This window comes from Misgurnus anguillicaudatus, chromosome 14, assembly GCF_027580225.2.
Source record: "Misgurnus anguillicaudatus chromosome 14, ASM2758022v2, whole genome shotgun sequence".
Lineage (NCBI taxonomy): Eukaryota > Metazoa > Chordata > Actinopteri > Cypriniformes > Cobitidae > Misgurnus > Misgurnus anguillicaudatus.
The window spans coordinates 19,788,988-19,809,156 of NC_073350.2; the positions used below are offsets into that span (position 1 = coordinate 19,788,988).

General features: G+C 38.4%; 1 protein-coding gene across 3 annotated transcripts in view; it reads left to right on the forward strand.

Moving 5' to 3' along the window:
• Window positions 1-20,169, forward strand: part of foxp4 (forkhead box P4) — a 135,192-nt gene that overhangs the window by 26,458 nt on the left and 88,565 nt on the right. For all 3 annotated transcript variants that reach the window (XM_055183435.2, XM_055183436.2, XM_055183434.2), the window contains exon 2: window positions 14,029-14,206. In XM_055183435.2, coding sequence (XP_055039410.2) covers window positions 14,039-14,206 — 168 coding nt within the window. In that variant the 5' untranslated portion in view covers window positions 14,029-14,038. The remainder of the gene's footprint in view (window positions 1-14,028; window positions 14,207-20,169) is intronic.

Sequence of the window (20,169 nt, forward strand, 5' to 3'; positions counted from 1 at the left end):
TTACTGCTCCGTCTGAGGATTTGAAATATTCGTCTAAACATGCGTCATCCCACAAGACTTATTTTTTAGGTAAAAAAAAGAGTTCTACAGAAAGAGGCTTTTAAACACGAGGATAGAAGAAAATGAATAGAGGATATTTTTGTAATTGAAGAAAGAAAGAGAGAGAGAAAGCAGGTTAAAGAAAGAAACAGAGGTGCCTGGGACAAAAGCGGTATTGTATCATTTAAATGACTTCTGAACTGAAAGCTTTAAAACTTCTCCAGAGGACTAGGTCCATAAAACAGGGAGACAGGGGTTGGCAGGCCTGCACCTAGACGCTTCCAGGAAAAGGAGATGTAAAAATCAATTTGCCGTGAAAAAAGTAAACAATCGGAAATGACAAATATGCAGGTTTTTTCCATTCCTTTATTTTCGAAGGTATTAAAAAATACAGACAAAGCTGTGGAGAACGAGCAGTCGGAGTCAGAAGTCTCTGGTGAAAGATAGCAGATGGCGTTGCCCCCACCGACCCCCACCATTTCCCATCCTGGACCGGCTTGATACTTCCAAGCTGTGTTTTTTTAGTTGTTTTTGAACCATCGAATGCTACATCATTTAAGACTAAGCAGACGGGTTTGGAAAGTCGATATTCACCAGCGAGCAAGTGCGGTATTGTTTATTTTACAGTAAAGACATGATATACTATATAACTACAGTTGCACTGGAATGTAAGCAACAGGTGTGTGCTATTGTTGAAGGAAATGATTCAAAGATTTTACAGATTGTATTTGAATAAAACCTGCCCTGCGATGTTTTTCACTGAAACAGTGATGAGGAATCAATGTGGATTAATTGTCTTTTGAAAGCATCGACTTTTCTTTTTTTTCCGACCCCCAAAGCCCCCCTTCCCACTCGTACCTTTTAGTCCGGGTGTCTAGTTTGATGTTGGCTTTGTGCTGGCGTTCACCTCCTCCTGGCTGGGGGCTTTAGCTTTGCCTGACTGCCCCTGGGCTCGGGCTTCTGGGGTTTTGAACCGGGCTAGCAGCTTTTCTTACTCAGTCATGCGAGCTCTCCAATTAAAGCTGAAGGAATGAATATATGCCTCTTACACGTCCAGTCTATCCAGCGGTATCATTATAGAGCCGCCTCTGAAGATGGCCTTTCAAGTGTGCTTGGTGTCAGAAGTAAGGAGATTGGAATGAGCCCTTTTAGTATGCACTTCATTAGGGTGTTATCGCCCAAGGTTTGATTGGAAAAGATGGAAGGAAAAAACTCAAGTTTCACTTCCACAGAATGGTTTTGGGTCTGGTGAGACCGTGATGCAATATATTGTCAGTGCATGTACAGTGTTTGTACAGTGCGTTCTTGACACGGTCTATTTCCATGCATAACAGACGTGGTCTTTTTTGTGTGTGTCATGATTTTCGTCTTAAGAAACATAATCCTCTTTTTATATTTTCCTCTGCCTTGTTGAAGAGAAATAGATCTCTTTACAAACTCCCAGGGGAAAGAATTGAAAGATTGGGGAAAAAACAAATACATTCCAGGTCCTAATTAGCCAGTTTTTCTGCCCCTAGATATTCTCTCTCTCTCTCTCTCCGCTTCTACTACTCATTCCCTTAGTATTTACGCTCTCCGCGTAATTGAACTTGTCCAGATATCCTTCTCTGGAGAATGACAAAAAACTAGTCTTACAGTATGAACACAACAGAGAGAAAGATACAACGAGATAAAGCCATTAAATCCATTTCTCTTTTTTTAAGTCCTCCTGAAGTTGGCAAGTGCGGCCTGTCAGCACCTGTAAACTTGAGCCTTGTAAAATGAAGAAGACGAAACCCAATTATCGGGGTGATTACACTGCCCCCCCCTTATGTTTCGTTAAAGTTGCTTTTCCTCCACCACACACACTTTCAATGCTCACTCACGATTACGACTGCAAAGTTTTGTCTTGATTTGCGGTGTCGTGTTGTTTTCTTACGGCGAGACGGATAAACATTTAGCGCAAACTAGGCATTGCACAAACACAACGGTTAGATTTCGCAGCGTGCAGTCCATTAATTCATAATGAGATAATCATGCGGGGAGAAACGTTCGGTAGCATAATATTTAGACAGACGCAACACAGACTTCGGAAAGAGAGCTTCCCTTCCCCCATGTGGTTTCTTGTTACAGTTATTTTTATGTACATAATCTCTGCGAGTTGGCCAAAACTAACGCAGATGGGCACACGGAGGCCCTATTGCTCATTTACGCAGTGAGTGACTTCTATTGGTATTGCTATACGCTACAGATGCACCCCACCTCCCCCCAAATCCCAGTCTTGAATGCATCACAAGCTACATTATGGCACTCAGCCAAATTTGTCTAAAAGAAAAATTGCATCCAGAGCCTGTTTTCCACTTAAGATGTCGATTCCGAGGGTTTCCTACTCGAGTCTTGCTCCAATTTTTTTCTCTTCAAATGAATTGAGGGTTAAAGGGATCTCCCTCTCTCTCTCTCTCTCTCTCTCTCTCTCTCTCTCTCTCTCTCTCTCTCTCTCTCTCTCTCTCTCTCTCTCTCTCTCTCTCTCTCTCATCTTCTGGGTGGAGAGCCGTATTCATATTGGCACTCTCAATACCCAGTCCTCTATGTGCACTACAATGATTGACACCAAGGACTCGCTCAGTTTCACGTGCTGAGGGAAGTTTCCATCAGTATGATTTTTCATGTTTTTTTTAAGCCTTATTGTGATGAATATTGATTTTTTTAATGACAGTTTTCTGTACACAATCCAAATTACACATGTTAGTTTTCTTTTAGTATTAGTAAAGTGGCTTGGGATGTAATGTGTGTAGTTAGCATATTTAAACAATTTCACAAAATTATTGGTTAATATAATAACTACAAGAAATAATTGTAAAAACGTAACGGAAAGAAACATTCATCCATCATTTTTATGACATGCACATGTGCTCAGTTTCAGAGTCTTATCGTGCAAATCCTGCGTAGTGAACTTTAAACTAGGCTAGAAACAACTTTAAACAATCTAGGCAGAACTTTAAAACATGCATTCAAATACTTTAACCTTGAAATCTCCCCTCACAAATGTGGCAGTACTCTTTTTTCATCTTTTAAATGTTTGAGTGTTTGATAGTTTGAGGTCTATAGCAGAAACCACTCGGGAATTAATGTCATTCATATGCCCTGCGGAAATTACTTTTGAAATGCATATAATCTAAAACATGCAAATGAGGCTGACTTTATGCACCCTGTTTAATATGAATTATCATTTTCTGAATACCTATTATTACTGCGTACATTTCTCCAATTATATTGTTCTTTTTTTGTCACTTCGGCGCGCACACACACGCGCTCATACTCAACTCCAAAAGTGTGACACATGCGAGGAGAGAGAGAGAGTATATGTGTGTGTGTGTGTGCGTGTGTGTGCGTGTATTTTTTCCGAAATGTTCTTCCACTATTTTAATGACGTGTAATAAGGCTGATAATGACACAAAGGCAGCTACTACTCTTGTTCCGTAGAGAGGAACGGAAAATGAACAAGGTGAACAGGAGACGTGTCGCGTACTGATTTTAAAATCACCTCGATTAATTGAATTGGGACTCGAGCTGCTGTTTTCATACCAGAAAAAGACTTTGCGGTAGATATAAACATATAAAGACAAGTTAGCGAGAGCAAGCATAATTCATGAATATTGAATAAATGCTGTGAAAAATTAATGTGATATTAAAGTGAATCCTGCGTGTTTAGTTTCTAGCCTGATTCTACACTAATTCTGACACCTCATAACAATGACTACAGTTAAGCAATTACTGTTCTTGTCTATGAAGCGGGCGTATGTGGCGTCTTTTGTGGGCGGGGGAAGAAGGGTGGGACATTAATTGAAGACATCCATTACCACCTCTCTAATTTATTTATATTGCTTTATGAATTATTCTATTGATATTATTATGATTCAGATTAGTAATGCTTTTCCACAGTTCGTACTAGTGATAGCAATTTGCATTCAGTTTAACAAAGGTTTTCCTTTTCTGTGCTAAATAATAAAGCAGACGTTTCTTAATGCAATAAGAAGCGCTTAAGAAGGAATTAATATTTTAGGTTTTACTTTTGCTGAAACCTTTATTAGGCAACAACTGGAGAATATGAAAATGACTCACAGTTTTGTTCGAAACAGTTGTGTTTTCATCTCAGAATTCACAGAAGTAAGAAGTTTGTGTGTGTGGTGTGTGTTTATATGCCTGTAGTAGTCATGAGGCCATTTTGAGGATGGTGTGAAGTTATTACTTATAAGATACCTTGGCCCGAGTTCAGAAGTACTCCGATTCAATTAATTTGAAAAATGGACGTGCTATCATTTTTTTCTCGTGCTTCCTTCTAAAGTGTTGTTTTTATTATAGAGTTATAAAATTTTATTTGATTATACCCACTCTGATCCAATCAATTAATTAACTCTGAAGTCCAGAGTGGATCTCATGAAAGCAGATGTATAAAGTTATATTATATCCACTTTGAATTTTTTTAAGACATCAATTGGCCTCATTTAAAGACTCAAGTCAGAGACATTTTCTCTTCAGGCCAGTTTATTTACTTTTATAATATAAATATATACACAAATTCATAATCCTTTATTTTTGTGTTATGTATATAAAACCATTTATTAATAGATTTGGATTTTGTCACACTAATGGAATGATGTTCATTTTACACCACATTGATTCTGTAATACTTTTGTGATGTCTTTAGTGTATCTTAAGATACTTTTATAATTTATTGTCATCTGTCAATCAGAGCACATAGATTTATACCTTTTGGATTTGTACATTTCTGTGTTTCTCTCCAGCTGTGGTAATTAGTGATAGGACAATATATTACAGAGGCCAATAATTTTTGGATTTTTTTTATTATCGGCATCTGCCAAAAAATCTTTTCAATCGGCCAGTAAATATCTCTATTACCTAAATTTTATGTTTGTAATAAAAAGACACTCAGTGTCACTCAATGTAAAGCCAAAGTCTGACAAACAGTAAAATAACCAATAATTATTCACTTTTTAACATGATGTTATTTTGGGTCACACACAACACCACACTAGTTCAACTTATTCAAACAGTACCGTAAGATATCAGATTAATTATTTTTTGTAAATATGTTTTAACAACTTCAAAAAGGGTATATTTATAAATGTTATGCATATGTTTTTTTCAACAGTTTTCTTTTTTATTTTTTTATTTATTGTAATAACATTTGTGTTATATCGGCCATATAGCTTTCTTAATATCGGTATTGGCATCGTCCATAAAAAAAAACTATATCGGTCAACTACTAGTGGTAATGCTAGCTATTTCAGAAACAGTAATCTGAGTTTGACTTTGCTGCAATTAGCTTAAATCTTTTGGTAAGAAATTACCCAAATCGTTGTGTCTATGGTTCTGATTCATAACCATTATGCATTATGTTTATTGCAATGACATTTCATTTATACCCCTCCTGTCTGTTCCATGGTGTCCATTTTTAGTTTGTTAGTTTTGATTAATGGATGGACATTTCTTTATTAACCATTTCACTCCTGCTTTGCTTGTTCCCATTGTCTCTGTTTAATCCACATCAAATTTGACCCTGGACCAAAAAAAAAAAATCCATTGACGTATGGTTTGTTAAGATAGGAAAGTATTTGGAAGAGATACAACTATTTGAAAATCTGAGTGCAAAAAAATCTAAATATTGTTGTTCAAATAAAGTCCTTAGCAAAACATTACTAATGATAAATATATTTATAAATATAAATATATATATATATATATATATATATATATTCATTCATTTTACTACAGCATATATTTTAGACTTCATCTATCTTATCAAGGAGTTTTTGCATTAGGGTCCTTATCAGTTTTTTGTAATTGTTGGCTCCTGAAAGCCAAATACTGTAGTTCCACCATGTTAAATACAATTTGGGCATCAGGGCTTCAGACATATCGAGACTGCCCTTGCTCTGACATTAGCCCCTTAAACCCATATGAGACATGGAGATGAGAAATGGGTTTATTCGTCTTGATGATTGCAACATTATCACAAGATTAACAGCCGGCCATTAACGCGACCCACGAGACCCCGCCCGACCTCCACTGCTAAAAAGACATGCAAGATCCCCAACACACTGATCTGTGTGTCTGTCTCTTTCTATCTCTCTCTCTCTCCTCATGAGAATGGATGGGTCTAGGTGAGTGTGTGTTCAATAGCTGTCAAACAGGCCGTCTACTCCAAATATTTGCCATGATCTGTGTGCGTCTGATGGAGAGGAGACCTCGTATAGCAATCTCCAGTCTCTTAAACATCAAGGGCAGACTGGAAAATCACTTACATTGCGCCAAAAAGAAAAAAGCAAAGTGTGGTGTTGCTGTCAGGAGGAGTAAATGTTTGCCCCGGTCACACACACACACACACACACACACACACACACACAAGAGCGATTTCATCGGTCGGGAATGCTAGTGCTGTTTACCTATTGCAACGAAACCCACCTGATTGAAGCTAATCTTTATGGGCTCTGCAAACAGGACTTTGCCTTCATCTGCATCAGGTGCGCCTCACAGCATGGACACATCAGATGGCCATATGGTACATCAGATGTCATACAAACTCGTATCTCTCCACATTTTTTTTCGATGATTGTCTCCGTTTTATTTGGCCTCATTTTCTTTCCCCTGAGAATTTTTCTCACTTGTTACTTTTCTGTCTGCGTGTCCTTGATAATTGAATTGTCCTTTATGCATGTCTGATTTTATGATAGTTAGCTGTTAGACAATTTAAATTCATTCCCTTTAAATTCAAAGGCACCCAGTTAGATTAGTCAACTAGTCATTCAGAAAACCCGCCGACTAGTAAAAATATGTGGATTTGCAAATCCTTTATAAAATGTAATTGGGACACTAGCTCTGAAACCCAAGAAAAACTGATGTCATTATCACAAGATCAAAGTTATGTCATTAACCTAATCTTTTTAGCTCTCTTTGTACCATGGGGAAATGAAGTGAATATTTTTGGGCATTGGTGGTCCTGAGCTGTAAAAAAGATTTGAGTGTCACCAATTTTAAATGTTAAATCTGTACTTGCACATATTGTACCAACATCAGTGTTACCATTGTCTATGTATCCTTGATAGGTAAGCACACACTTATAATGACTAACATGATAATGCTGGTTCTTTTAATTAACACGACCCAGTTTCCTTTCTTACACCCTCAGGAGAAAAGCTACCAAAGCTGGCGATGGGACGGTACCCTTATAAATAGCTCCTAATAATATGTACTATTTGGTTACAGATACAGTATGAACCAAAGAGGTACTAATATAAAAAATAAGTACCCTTTTTTCACTAATGTAACACACAGTCCTGCTCTCATTGTCCTCAATTTAAAAGAAAACACGTTTGATTTTTTTTAGTCTTTTTTTATTAAATGTAACAGCTTATTTTGTTGCCAAATTGTATTTTTTCTATAGCTGACTTCACAATTGCTCTTAATTTACACCCTATCCCAGCCAAACAGTAGACTCTTCATTTTAAAATGCAACACTAATTTTTCAGTCAAGGTTAGTTCCAGGTGAATAAAATCCCACCCTAAATTCGAGGCCATATTTTACATTAACACACTGTAAAAAGTGAAGAGTTGGATCAAATAAAAAAATACACCTTAGTGCGAATTGGTAACACTTTAAAAAAAATAAAAAATTTAATTTTTACTTTAGGTGAAATTAAACTTAATTTTTTAAGTTGATCCAATTTGACAGACACTTTTATCTAAAGCAATTTACAGTGCATTCAAAGTGTAGTTTATCAATTTATGTAGTTTATTTCTGAAACACAATGCTCTACCAATTGAGCTACAGGACCATTTTAGAAATCCATCATGCTATGGATGTAAATTGGGTTGCGAATGTCATTTCGTGTTGGGTTTATATGCCCAGAGTGACCGAATAAGTAAGTAGGTGGCAACACTGAGGGATTCTGTCATAATGCCAAGTGGAGCAGTGTGCCACTTCCACAGAGAGAAACGGTTATGGAGTGGAATGGAGAACAGCTTCGCTATTAAACGAGAACACGTAAGCGCTCGACTAAGCAGTCTTCAAACGCGAATCTCTTCTTTACTGTCAGGATATTCCAGTGCACCGTGCCCGCCGGGAGGGGCAGCCGGTTGATCCCTTTGAAGTGGGCCGTGCTGGGTACAGAGGGAAGCACAAGGTTAAAACCGCCAAGAGACGCCCAGCTTTTTCAACTTTCTCATATTATTCTATTAGTAGCGCTGGTGGTGGACTCTTTCTTGTGGCGACTTGTGCCCTGCTCGTCACATCTCTCTCACTTTCACGCCCCCTTCTTGAGTCTTCCTGCTATCTGTCTTTATGGCAGGCGGTGACAGAATTCCCCTGAGCCTTAGAGTTGATGTAGTCATACCTGCCCACCATCCGAATGCCAGGGGAAGATAAATTTAGAGGAACAGCCGCAAGCTGTGTGTTCTAACCGCCGGGACGCGCGCGCACACACACCTGCCCTCTGCCCTGTGGGCTAGCTTTTGGAGTTGCTAACACAAATACACCCTATCCTTCCCGTAGACAGCGTTCCTGAATGTTTGTCTGCTGAGAGCAGTTCTTCCTGATGAGGTGGATAAATAAACACAATGAATGTGTGCTTTTAATGCTCCAAAAGATTTTTGTTGCTGTTCTGAATTCAATCTAGAGAAGTTCAAATCAAATTAATTTCTAAGAACTACTTATGTAGAGCTGCCCATAAAAAAGTCTTTAAAGGCAGGGTGCATGATCTCTGAAAGCTGATGTTGATATTTTAAATCACCTAAACAAACACGCCCCTACCCCAATAGAATCTGGACCTTCTTTTGATAGACCTGCCCAACACATACGCAACCCAGGCACCGATGTCGGTTAGTAGACATGCCTCTTAATGCTGATTGGCTACAAGTGTGTCTTTTCCTTTTAGAAGCATGCACCCCGGCTTTAAGATATGCATATTGCGATATGAACATTTCCCGTATTCCGCTTGTTTCGATATATCTCGCGTGTAAATCGATGGATAGATCTTCTCTACAGGCTGATGCCGTTTGGTAGCCTAAGGGAGAAGATGTGAGATGAGCTGGCACGACCGCGGCTGTCTCCACTAATCATGTTGTCTCCTTCTTTGTTTTAATAATAAGAGCATTCCTGCGAGCTGATGCAAGGCTCCAGAAACAGCTTTTGTGGGACTTATATAAATAGACCTGTATAAGGCTTAACATGATAAAGAGTTATTAATCTGGTAAGCTGCTGGGTAGAAATAAAATCACGGAGAAGGGTGACTGTGTGTGCTAGCGTGTGCGTAACGTGGCCAGTTCCACAGGTGCAAAGAAAGACAAAAAAGCCAACAGCTCTATTGAATAATGTGAAACGTCTCTGTATATGACTAAAAGATGTATTGTTTATATAGAGGACTAGGATAGTAGAGAGGAGTAAATAAAAGAATGAGTCACATTGAAAAGAATAGGCAGTATATTGTCAAAGTTGTCATCTTGTATTAACTCTTTTTTATTTATATTTAGATATAAATCTTCTTTGTAAAGAATGAGTAGTTGCGATTTAAACCAGTCTGTTGACATTGCCAAGTGAATTACAGTACAGCTTGAATCCGTGCATTATTTTAAACATTGCCCCATTCAGTTCTTCTCGCTACAAAGAAATGCGATTTAACGTTTGCCATATTTTCTTCCAATGAGGCCTAAACAAGAAAGAAAAAACATGCAAAACATGCACAAAAGGGAAATTTCAGGTATCGCAGTCAATTATCCGTTATAGAGCTAGAAGCCAGTAATAAGTTTTTATGTGAAGGATTTGAAATACACCCGTTTTCATCTGAAATAATAAAGACTGATTCCATTAGCTGGCGATGTAAGGGCCATCAAAATGCAGCGTTGGCTCTCTACCATCTTTACTCTGCTGAAGTGATCCAGACTGGAAGTACTGAATTCAAAGGGCATTAGTGAGGCTTGTGTCTTGGAGTCGGACCGAAACGATGAGTCCAATCCGCAGGCTGTGGCTGCAGATGTGCTGATCTGGGATCAGCCGGCTGGATCCGACAGTCTCAATCCTTTTCAAAGCTCTCAGCCCGCCAACTGGGCCATAAAAGACTGTAAAAGCTGTTCGTGAGGTTCAAAGGTAAACTCACTTCCACTTCAACCCAGTTGATAGTACACGGCCAAATCTGCGCTCGAGCCGCTAAGCCTGTCATCATTTGAGCATTTACAGATTCGCACTTCTGCAAGCGTGTGTTTACTTGGTTTTGTGTCTTCCCGGATTTTAGCCGCGTAGAGTTTGTGTTAAGCTGACTTAATGGATAGAGAGATAGCACTTTGGATACGAGTGTGTTATGGGGATCTGCTTTGTTGCACGGAAAGCAAAACCTGTGTCAAGTACATTTAGCCGAGAACACCTGATGCTTAGTCTACGGTTTACAATGTTGATGTCTTTCAGTAAAAGATGTTCCCTAAACAATAGAAAAAAAGGGAGCTGGGAAAATACATCTAACACATTTGACCTTTTACCTCTGACCTTTACGGAGAACTAGAAGCTTTTAGTCCCCCGCGATGCTGTTTTTTGGGAGGGTGTGAAGTGATGGCCCACCTGTATGAGATTTACCCAAGAGACCCCCGCCCTTTGACCTACTGGGCTCAGACACACTCTTTTCATCCCAGCTCGCTCTGAATCCTCTGTTCCACTGCCAGCCCTCACCCTGAACACAGGAAACTTGGAAGCTACCTCGGGGGTAGACAGAAAGGAGAGGAAAAGGAGAATGTTAGTATCGGGAAGGATGAGATTTAGTCATAAATAAGATAAAACTATTTCGCCATCGCTGCTTTTCCGGACCTTATTTGTTTTTGCATCACTTCCTTAAATTGCTACGTAAGGGGTAAAAGAAAAAAAGCCGTATAAAAATTCATGAAAGTGTTTATCCCCCCTTACCTTTGCAACTTTCAGCATCTGCAATATAAACAGATTTAAACAGGCAGTCACAGAAGTTCCCATGATCCCTTGTTGCAGCCTCAGTACTTGCAGAAACAGGATAGAGAATGAATCACCACCCCCTCCACCCTTTCTTGTAAGTGCCAAAGAAAATCTGCTGATATTAGTACATAAAAAGACAAACCTAGCCAGTGTGTTGCGTTGCCGTGCCGTGAAGACGCTGGTCCTGGGATTTTCGTTTTATCTTTCTTTTGTCCCTGAAGCGAAGGCAAGTTTGGTCTCATTTCTCTTCTGTCCCAATTAAAAGGCACACTTGCCATTTTTTCTGCTTCACACTTCCTCAAATGCATGTTTTATCTCTACAATCTGGTAAAGATGCCCCCACCCCCCACACACCTCTCACTCCCTTTAGAAGAAAAATGCATCTACTTATGTTCTCAGAGGTCAAGGTTCACATCGAGGGGCTTGAGGGTCCAAACAAGATGTGGCAAGCTTTGACACAGCGGCTCAGATGAGGCTGCCAAAAACAATTACAAGACGCTGCAAACTTCTGTCTCCCAGTCGTAATCAAAGGTTCCCTGCACAGATTTATTGGGCTGCTTTATTTACGACCTTCCATTATAGCGGCAATATACACCCATTACGGGATATGACAAGGCTTCATGCTTGCTTACACCCCAGGCTGGTTAATATGGCTGTGATGCGCTCGCCGAGCAGCTGCACGTCTCTTGATGCTTTGCGATTTTTCTCCAGTGCAGTTACAGTGGCTGTGTACCTGTAGCTTAATTGGTAACTGACAATGGTGCATGCAACAAGTCCTGCATCTAGTCGAATAGTAAAAAAGGTTTATATTTTAGCTGAAAAAGCTATCAGCTAAAATTGTCAAAATACTGTATGTAACCCAGCTGTACTGGGGCAGTACTATTGTAAAAGGTCCTAATATAGGTACAGATATGGATACATGATACCAATGTGTACCTTTGAGGTACCAGTATGTACCGGGTGTGCCTCATAAATTTTGAAAAGTAAAGCTGCGGGCTCTTTGATCGCCCCCTGGTGGCTGGCTGCAGTACAAGTCGTAAACCGCCGCCCTCTCCATGCAAACGAATGGGACTCGTGTCAAATTAAAACAATAATTTACACTTCCAATAAAATTTCCGATAAGATGGTTTTGGTCCCTTAAGGTAGTTGTTATCACCAGTGTTGGGGAAAGTTACTTTTAAAAGTAATGCATTACAATATTAAGTTATTCCCCCAAAAAATAACTAATTGCGTTACTTTTCATGGAAAGTACTGCTTACGTTACTTTTGCGTTACTTTTTCTTACTTGGCTGAGGCTTGATCTCTTTCAGGCCTTGCAGGTGTTTTTTATGATCACAAAAATGTCAAGCTCTGGCCTGCCATCTCCGTTTTTGACTCAAACTGTTCCCGCTCAGGCGCAAAGAGCGCGTAATTCTACGCTAATATGTTCAGTTTAATTCAGTACATTATTTTATTTTTAAATTGAATTAATTTAACTGAAAAGTAACTTGCATTACTTTTTTTTAAAAAGTAACTCAAATATTAATGTTGACATTTATTAAGTAATGCGTAATTACTCGTTACTTCAGAAAAGTAATATTGTTACGTAATGCGCGTTACTTGTAATGCGTTACCCCAACACTGGTTATCACGCTGATAAATGTTCAATTGTTAGTCTTCCATCTTTTTTTACAGTCTATGGTATGTACCTTAAGGTACTAATGTGAACTCTTTAGGCAAAAAGCTGTACTTTTTGAAAGGGTACTGCCCAGTGAATGGTTCTTTTAAAGCATCGCACCTAAAATGGTTTTTTATTGAAGAAAATCAGTGGAAAAATGGTAAGGCGAAAAAAACAGTAACGGATATAAATAATAGTTTAAGTTTGAATTATGAAGTATAAACTGAGATGTCAAAGCTGATAGATGTCATATTTACAGCAGAGTGATACAGATGGGTGGACGTAAAAACAAGCCACACATGTTTAAGAATTGCCTCACAGGTCCATCGGCTATAAAACTACCCACATCTTTGGTTTGTGTCCCCCATGAAACAGGACAAGCCTGCATACTATTCAGTTTCGCGTGACTGGCGCAGTTGACAGCTTTTGGCTGAAATATATATAACTCCTCAACCAGGTGCGTTTAAGTCATTCTGACTGTGAACTAGCTGGACTTAGTTCATATCTGTACCCATAGATGTGTCTTCGAGTTAATGTCCTGATGAAAGTCTAAGGTATTAAATGTCTATCTCGTCAGTCTTCAGCTGTTGTTGTGGCGAGCAACTGGCACAGGACTGCACAACTCGTACCGCATGGGCAGATAATACTTTTCCTACAATGCAAACACAGGATGCGCTGGTTCATGCTGTTGATCTTATTGTTTTAAAATGAGTCATGTTGCTTCATAAATAACTGAATTGCTGTTACGCGGATGGAGTGATGAAACACTTGTACTTTCCAGAACACTATGCAAATGTCAATAAGTGAACTGTTTACTCATTTAAAGGAATATTTTAGTTCCCTGCTCTGTGACAATAAAGGTGTTGGAAGTTGCTTTTGTTTTATATTGGCAATAATGAGGGGCACACAAGGTTGGTGCTTCTTTTGACCTGATTTAAATTAACGCTCCTGAGGATGCATGAACACTTTCTATCAAAGACAAGCGTCCTTCAAACATAGCTGATGCACTTTTGTAATCTTTGGTATATGGGTAAATCGTGCCACCCCGACAATGTCCTTTCGGATCTCTTCAGGCCGACCTTCTACCTTCGCATTTGTGCCCTTGGCTGCCATTGGCTATTCAGTGGCTCAGGTGGTTCTTTAGGTGTATTAAAATAGATGTATGGCTGACTAGTTGTTTACTGTGTTGTTTTCAAGGTCAGCAGATGTGTCACTGTATTACTGTAATATAGCGAATAAACACGTTCTGATAGGATGTATGGTCAGGTGATGTCTGTGCTATTGATTAGTGAGACATTGCTTTCGTAGGCTTTTAGTAAAGTTTGTTTTCATGTTTTGTCTGCAGGTGACACGTGATGATGGTAGAATCAGCAACTGAGACCATTCGAACAACACCCTCCAATCAAAATGGAGTCAGCAGTCTAAGCAGCCAATCAGACGGTGGAGGAAGAGAGGGCGGCTCCAACGGTGACACCAATGGGGAGATCAGTCCAGTGGATTTACTGCACCTTCAACAGCAGCAGGTGTGTGTGTGTGTGTTTGTGTGTGTTTGCTCAAGTTGTTGTCTGAGAATGTTGTTGTGTGAGAAACTTCTCTACTCTGACTTTCAGGAAGTGTGTTTAGCTGTTAGTTGTTTCTTGTGCAATCCGTGTGTCTTGCCCAACGTACAAACAATCAAATATGTGAAGCCATCATCAGTTTAAAGTCATCATCATGTTTTTTTAACCTTACAAGATTGGTTGTGTGCCATGTTTTCCTTTACTATACAAAATTACAACCTTTTAAAGTCATTTAATGTGCACACATTAAATAATTAACTAAACTTGTCCTCAGGCTTAACATTTTTACACAGTGTGATTGAGAATTAAACTTTATAAAAGAGGCGATAGGTTTTACAATGCAAGCTTGCTGTCTTAACAGCTAAGCACAGCAGACTGTCAGCACGCAATAAAAAGTGAAAACTAATCAACCTCCTAATTAACTCAGTTTAACCCAATTGCTGGGATTTTTTAACCCATGGTTGTGTAACAACAACCCAGCATTGCGTCATTTTTATAACCCAGCTGTATGTTCTGTCCATTATTTCCCCAGCTTAGGTTAAAGACAACCCAGCATACTATTTGACCATGTAACTCAGACTCTATTAACTGAATTCCTGATACTATCTGACACTTTAAGGTTTATTCAAAGCAGCCCTGATTCACAATAATCCTCAGAGTAACTGTTTTCTGCTGTGACACGTCAGCATGCAGAGGCCTGCAATGTTTTTGCTTACTGGACTATGCGTCAGTGTCTTCCACATCCAGTTTGTCAGCTGGAATTTCCTCACTTCCCGGACTCTCTTGGCCGAAACTCTCACTTTTTCTGTTCACACTATTCCCTAAATGCATTACAGACGCGAAGGGTAGCAGGACCCCCGGTCTGGTTATCAATGAAACAGAGGCAATGCTGGAAACATTTCTGTCTCAAGTCACCGATGCGTCTAAACGTAGCATCGATTGGCATAGATTCAACCAAATTATCCACACATTTATTTATTTTAGAAGTGATGAGGTAACACTTTACACAAGGTTGTATTTGTTAACAATTAGTTCATGCATAAGCTAACATGAACTATAAATGAATAATAGCATTTATTAATATATTTATTAATTTATTTCATTAATAGTTCATCCTAATTTTAGCATTTAATAATATATTATCAAAATCAAATGTTTAAAAATTAAAAAAAAATTAATTTACCATGAACTAACATTAACAAGAATACTATATTGTATATGAAAAACTATTTTGTTTATTGCTAGTTTATGTTAGTTAATGCATTTACTAATGTTTACTAATACAACCTTATTGTAAAGTGTTACCAGTGCTATTATTTAGCATGCTTTATTTACAATTTTATATTTTTTTATTTAAATTAAGTAATTTTTTAAACTAAGAAATGAACACTTTTTTTGAAAATATGCTAATTTTCCAGCTCCACTAGAGTTAAAAAATAGATTTTTACCGTTCTGGAATCCATTTAGCCGATCTCCGGGTCTGGCGGTACCACTTTTAGCATAGCTTAGCACAATTCATTGAATCTGATTAGACCATTAGCATTGTGCTAAAAATAACCAAAGAGTTTCAATATTTTTCCTATTTAAAACTTGAACCTTTTGTAGTTACATTGTGTACTAAGACCGACAGAAAATTAAAAGTTGCGATTTTCTAGGCCGATATGGCTAGGAACTATACTCTCATTCTGGCGTTATAATCAAGGACTTTGCTGCTGTAACATGGCTGCAAGAGGCGTAGTGATATTTCGCAGTGCCCAAAATAGTGCCATTCTATTGAAAGATAATAATGGGACTATTTTTGGCTGCTGTTTAATATCATTGAGTCAAGTTTTAAATAGGAAAAATATTGAAACTCTTTAGTTATTTTTAAGCGCGATACTAATGGTCTAATCAGATTCAATGGATTATGCTAAGCTATGCTAAAAGTGCTAGCGCCAGACCCGGAGATCAGCTGAATGGATTCCAAAACTGTAAAAATCAGAAAATTAGCATTTTTTTTTAAAAGTTTGTTTTCAATATCATTTTATTTCTGTTGTGCCTTCTGCATAAGAATTCTTCTGTTTCATTATTATGAACGTTCATTATATGAAAGCATATCAAAGAAGTGATATAGTTGCAAGCCTGTTTTAGTCACCAGTCTGTGCCTATTAGTTCCTCATGAATGGCTACAAGTTAAAAACATAACCAACTATTAATGACGCAAGAACAGGAAGGAGAACAGGAAAAGGAAAGAACTTGACTTGTAAAGTACCAACTTCTTTGCATTGCTCTTTTCTGTCATTTAAAATCAGTGCTTGAAATTGTAGTGAACTTAATGAATGTGAATGTATGCTTACTCGGCTGCATCCTCTGTGCTGTGTATGTGCGTGCGTATGTGTGTGTGTAGACCCGAGCTAAGCCAGTAGTACACACAGAGAGGCTTTTATTTCCAGGTCTACAATGTGGGGTTGGTGCACCTGTACATCGACATGTGAGCCAAAGCCTTTAATTAGAGAAAGAAATTGCCAGTTCCTTATGCTCTAAACCATTTCCAATGTCAAACATACGGCCAGCGCGACCTCAATGCCACACTCTGTCTCTCTTTCCTTTACTTCCTCTCTGTCGTTCTTTATTTTCATTTTCCACTTTCTGTCTCTGGCTCTCGCCTGTGCCACACTGACCCACAATTCCTTGCTTGGTGGCAAGCAGTAGCTCCTTGTAAAAGTAAAAGATCAACGTCTAAACATTTGATGTACACACAGTATACGTGACCTCATCTGTGAAATCCAGGCTAAAGTCTCATAATCTTATTTAGAGATTAGGAGCATTAAAGTTTGTTTCTATCACAGATTTAACTTTAATTTCTTTGACATGACTTTACTCAGTGAAGATATCAAGGTTATATTTTCAAAGGATGGTCTTTATATATAAAGATTATTTTATCTAGAAAACTGTATATCACAAAAAAACTCCTTTAGCTGGGTATTCAGAGATGGGTCACAGATTTTTGATTCATTAAATGTTTAAGCTTAACCATCACTCAATATGATAGCAACTTTACATAGTTTGTAAGCTTTTCTTTGCGGTCAGAAGGGAAAATAAAGCTTTCGTATAATTGTAAACTGTCATTTAGCCGTAATTGTTTAAGAGAGGCTTTCGAAGTTCTCTGTCCTTTCATTCAGAGCCTAAGAACTAAATTCATCTCTGCGCTCGGCTAAGATAAGACCACTGCATGCTTCTCAATGACAAGATTATAGTCTGCTTGTTACACAAATTTGTGGCCTCTTAGCATGTCAAAACACAAGCCGTTCGTTTAGTCTGTCAGTCGTATGTTGCGTTTTTGTTTTCCATTTGTTCTGCCATTGTCTATATCATAGAGTCAGACCAGAAAAACCTCTGGCAAACGTTTACTTAGAAAAAAAACAGTCTGCTACTTCAAAAGTTTTCCCTCTGATGGATGGATACAAAATATGCCACAAAGAAAGTGAATAGCGGTGTTGCTAAATGCTGTAAGCCGATGGCTTAGAGGATTTTTGCATGTAGTTCTTTGCAAATAAGTACAAATTTATGCGTGCTAGCTTTGTACTGTATGTGTACGCTGATAAATATTTAAATGTTATAGCAGATAAACAATAAATGGCACATTTTAAAAATCAATAAATAGAAATAATTAAAGGTGCAGTGTGTAACTTTTAGAAGAATCTCTTGACAGAAATGCAATTTAATATACATAACTATATTATCAAAGGTGTATAAAGACCTCAAATAATGAACAATTATGTTTTAATTACCTTAGCATAATACGTTTTTATCTACATACACTGCGGGTCCCCTTACATGGAAGCCACCATTTTGGGTCACCATGTTTCTACAGAAGCCCTTAACGGACAAACTTTGTTTAATAAGTTGCCTCTGATGTAGACATGTTTGTCCTGTGGCATCTACCGTAGATTCTCTATGCGTTTCAAAAGCGAGGGGTCAGCTGTGGACGAGCCGTTGGTTGCAATTTGCAACCTCACCACTAGATGACCCTAAAATTTACACACTGCACCTCTAAGTTCGTCTATTTCAAATAAATGTTTTAATGCCTAAATCAGAGGTCTCCAACCTTTTTGTGATCTGGAGGGCTACTTTTTGATTGAATTTCTTTTACTTGTTGATATGTTTTAGTATTGTTTAAAATGTACACATACGTAAACCAAGCCAAGCTAATATAACAAAATATTAAATAAATAAATATTACAATTGAGACTATTAATAGAATGTGCTCAGTTAGAGACCCACACTGGAGACCCCTGGCCTAAATTAGTTAAATTATAACAAAGTTGTATTTAATAATGTAAATGTATATTTTTGGGTGTATACACGCTAACAAATATTGGGTTATTTTGAACTCAAAAAGGGCAAGCCCAGCCCATTGGGTTGAAATTTAACCTATGCTGAGTTGAATCCAAAATGCTGGATTGTTTTAACCCATTGTTGGGTCAGATATAAAACTTTTCTCGGTTGATTTAACCCAACGGCTGGGCTCATCCCTTTTTGACCCAATGTTGGTTTGAAAATAACCCAGCATTTTTTGTACATTAATGGCGCTTTTCCATTGCATACTACTCCATGGGTTGGGTCGGGTCAGCTTACTTTTGTTAGGCTTTTCCATTGGATGCAGTACATAGTACCCACTACTTTTTTTAGTACCACCTCTGTTGGGGTTCCAAGCGAGCTGGGCTGATACTAAGACATGACATGAAAACAGCCTCATTGCTAACGGAAGATTAGCTTTACCTTCGTGTGTGCGCTGTCTCGGGCAAACCTTTTGTCATCTGTGCTTTGTTTTAAGTTCCAAACTCCCTTTTAGCGGTAAAAAACATCCACAGGCTGAGAATCAGGAACACCGTACCAGTGTTTTTCTTGCAGTTTGTTGCGGCACATTCGCGATGCATATTTGAAACTTAGCGGAGTGCGTCGACTAGCGCCATGCGTGTTTGTACAGAAACTGTCATGTGAGACAGAGGTAATAAACGTCATGTGCAAACATCTATTTGTGATTCTCAATTTTGATTTTGTGGCGGACTGACAAATAAATGAATGTATCGGAAACACTGCATTCTAACGATGCTCGCTCGCACGTTTTGTATGATGTCACAGCAGTAGACAGCGCAAATGCAATGGAAAAGCGCCATAAATGTGTTATATTAGTCAATAAACATCCAATATTAGCGGAAACCAATATTTAAAATGAATCACTAATAATCACTAATATGGCATTTTGTGCATTCCTAGTATATGTGCATGTGTGCGCATGCATGTGCCAGCATTTACGTGTATTTTATTTCTCGATGGCCTTGGGCTTTATGCATTGAAGCTGCACACATCTGCTCTCATTCCAGATGTTTTATAAACTCAGGTGTTATCTGAGTCTCTATGAAGACAAGAAATAAGAAGAATGTCCCCAGGGAGTGTGCTTGAACTCTTGTCACTATTTAATATGAGAAATTGACTATGGCACAAATGATTTTATTCACTATTCAGCCTCTTTGGAATCAAAATCAACAAAATGAATAGACGTTTTCTGGACGGCTTTTTCGTACTGTTCACCCTCGTTTGGTTTTTGAACAGTATGAAAATTACGTCTTTGTTTTATCCGGCCTCATTGAATGACATTCCCTGAAGACTCTGACCTCTTTGTTCCCAGAGAGATATTCCAAATATTCTCCTCGTTTTCTCCAGCCCTCCCTTTTTTCAAATGAGATATATGTTTCATGCCAGCAAGTACTGCTTTGATATGGGTGGCAATGGCATAGAAATCTGCCTCCTTTATTTCTGTTTCAGATAGCAATTGTTCATAAGAATCTGATGAATGCATTAGTTCATAGTCAAGTAAGTTCCCTCATTTGGTTATAAATGAATGGAGAGTTTGGCCTTGAAGACAAATGGCTTTAATGAGGAAG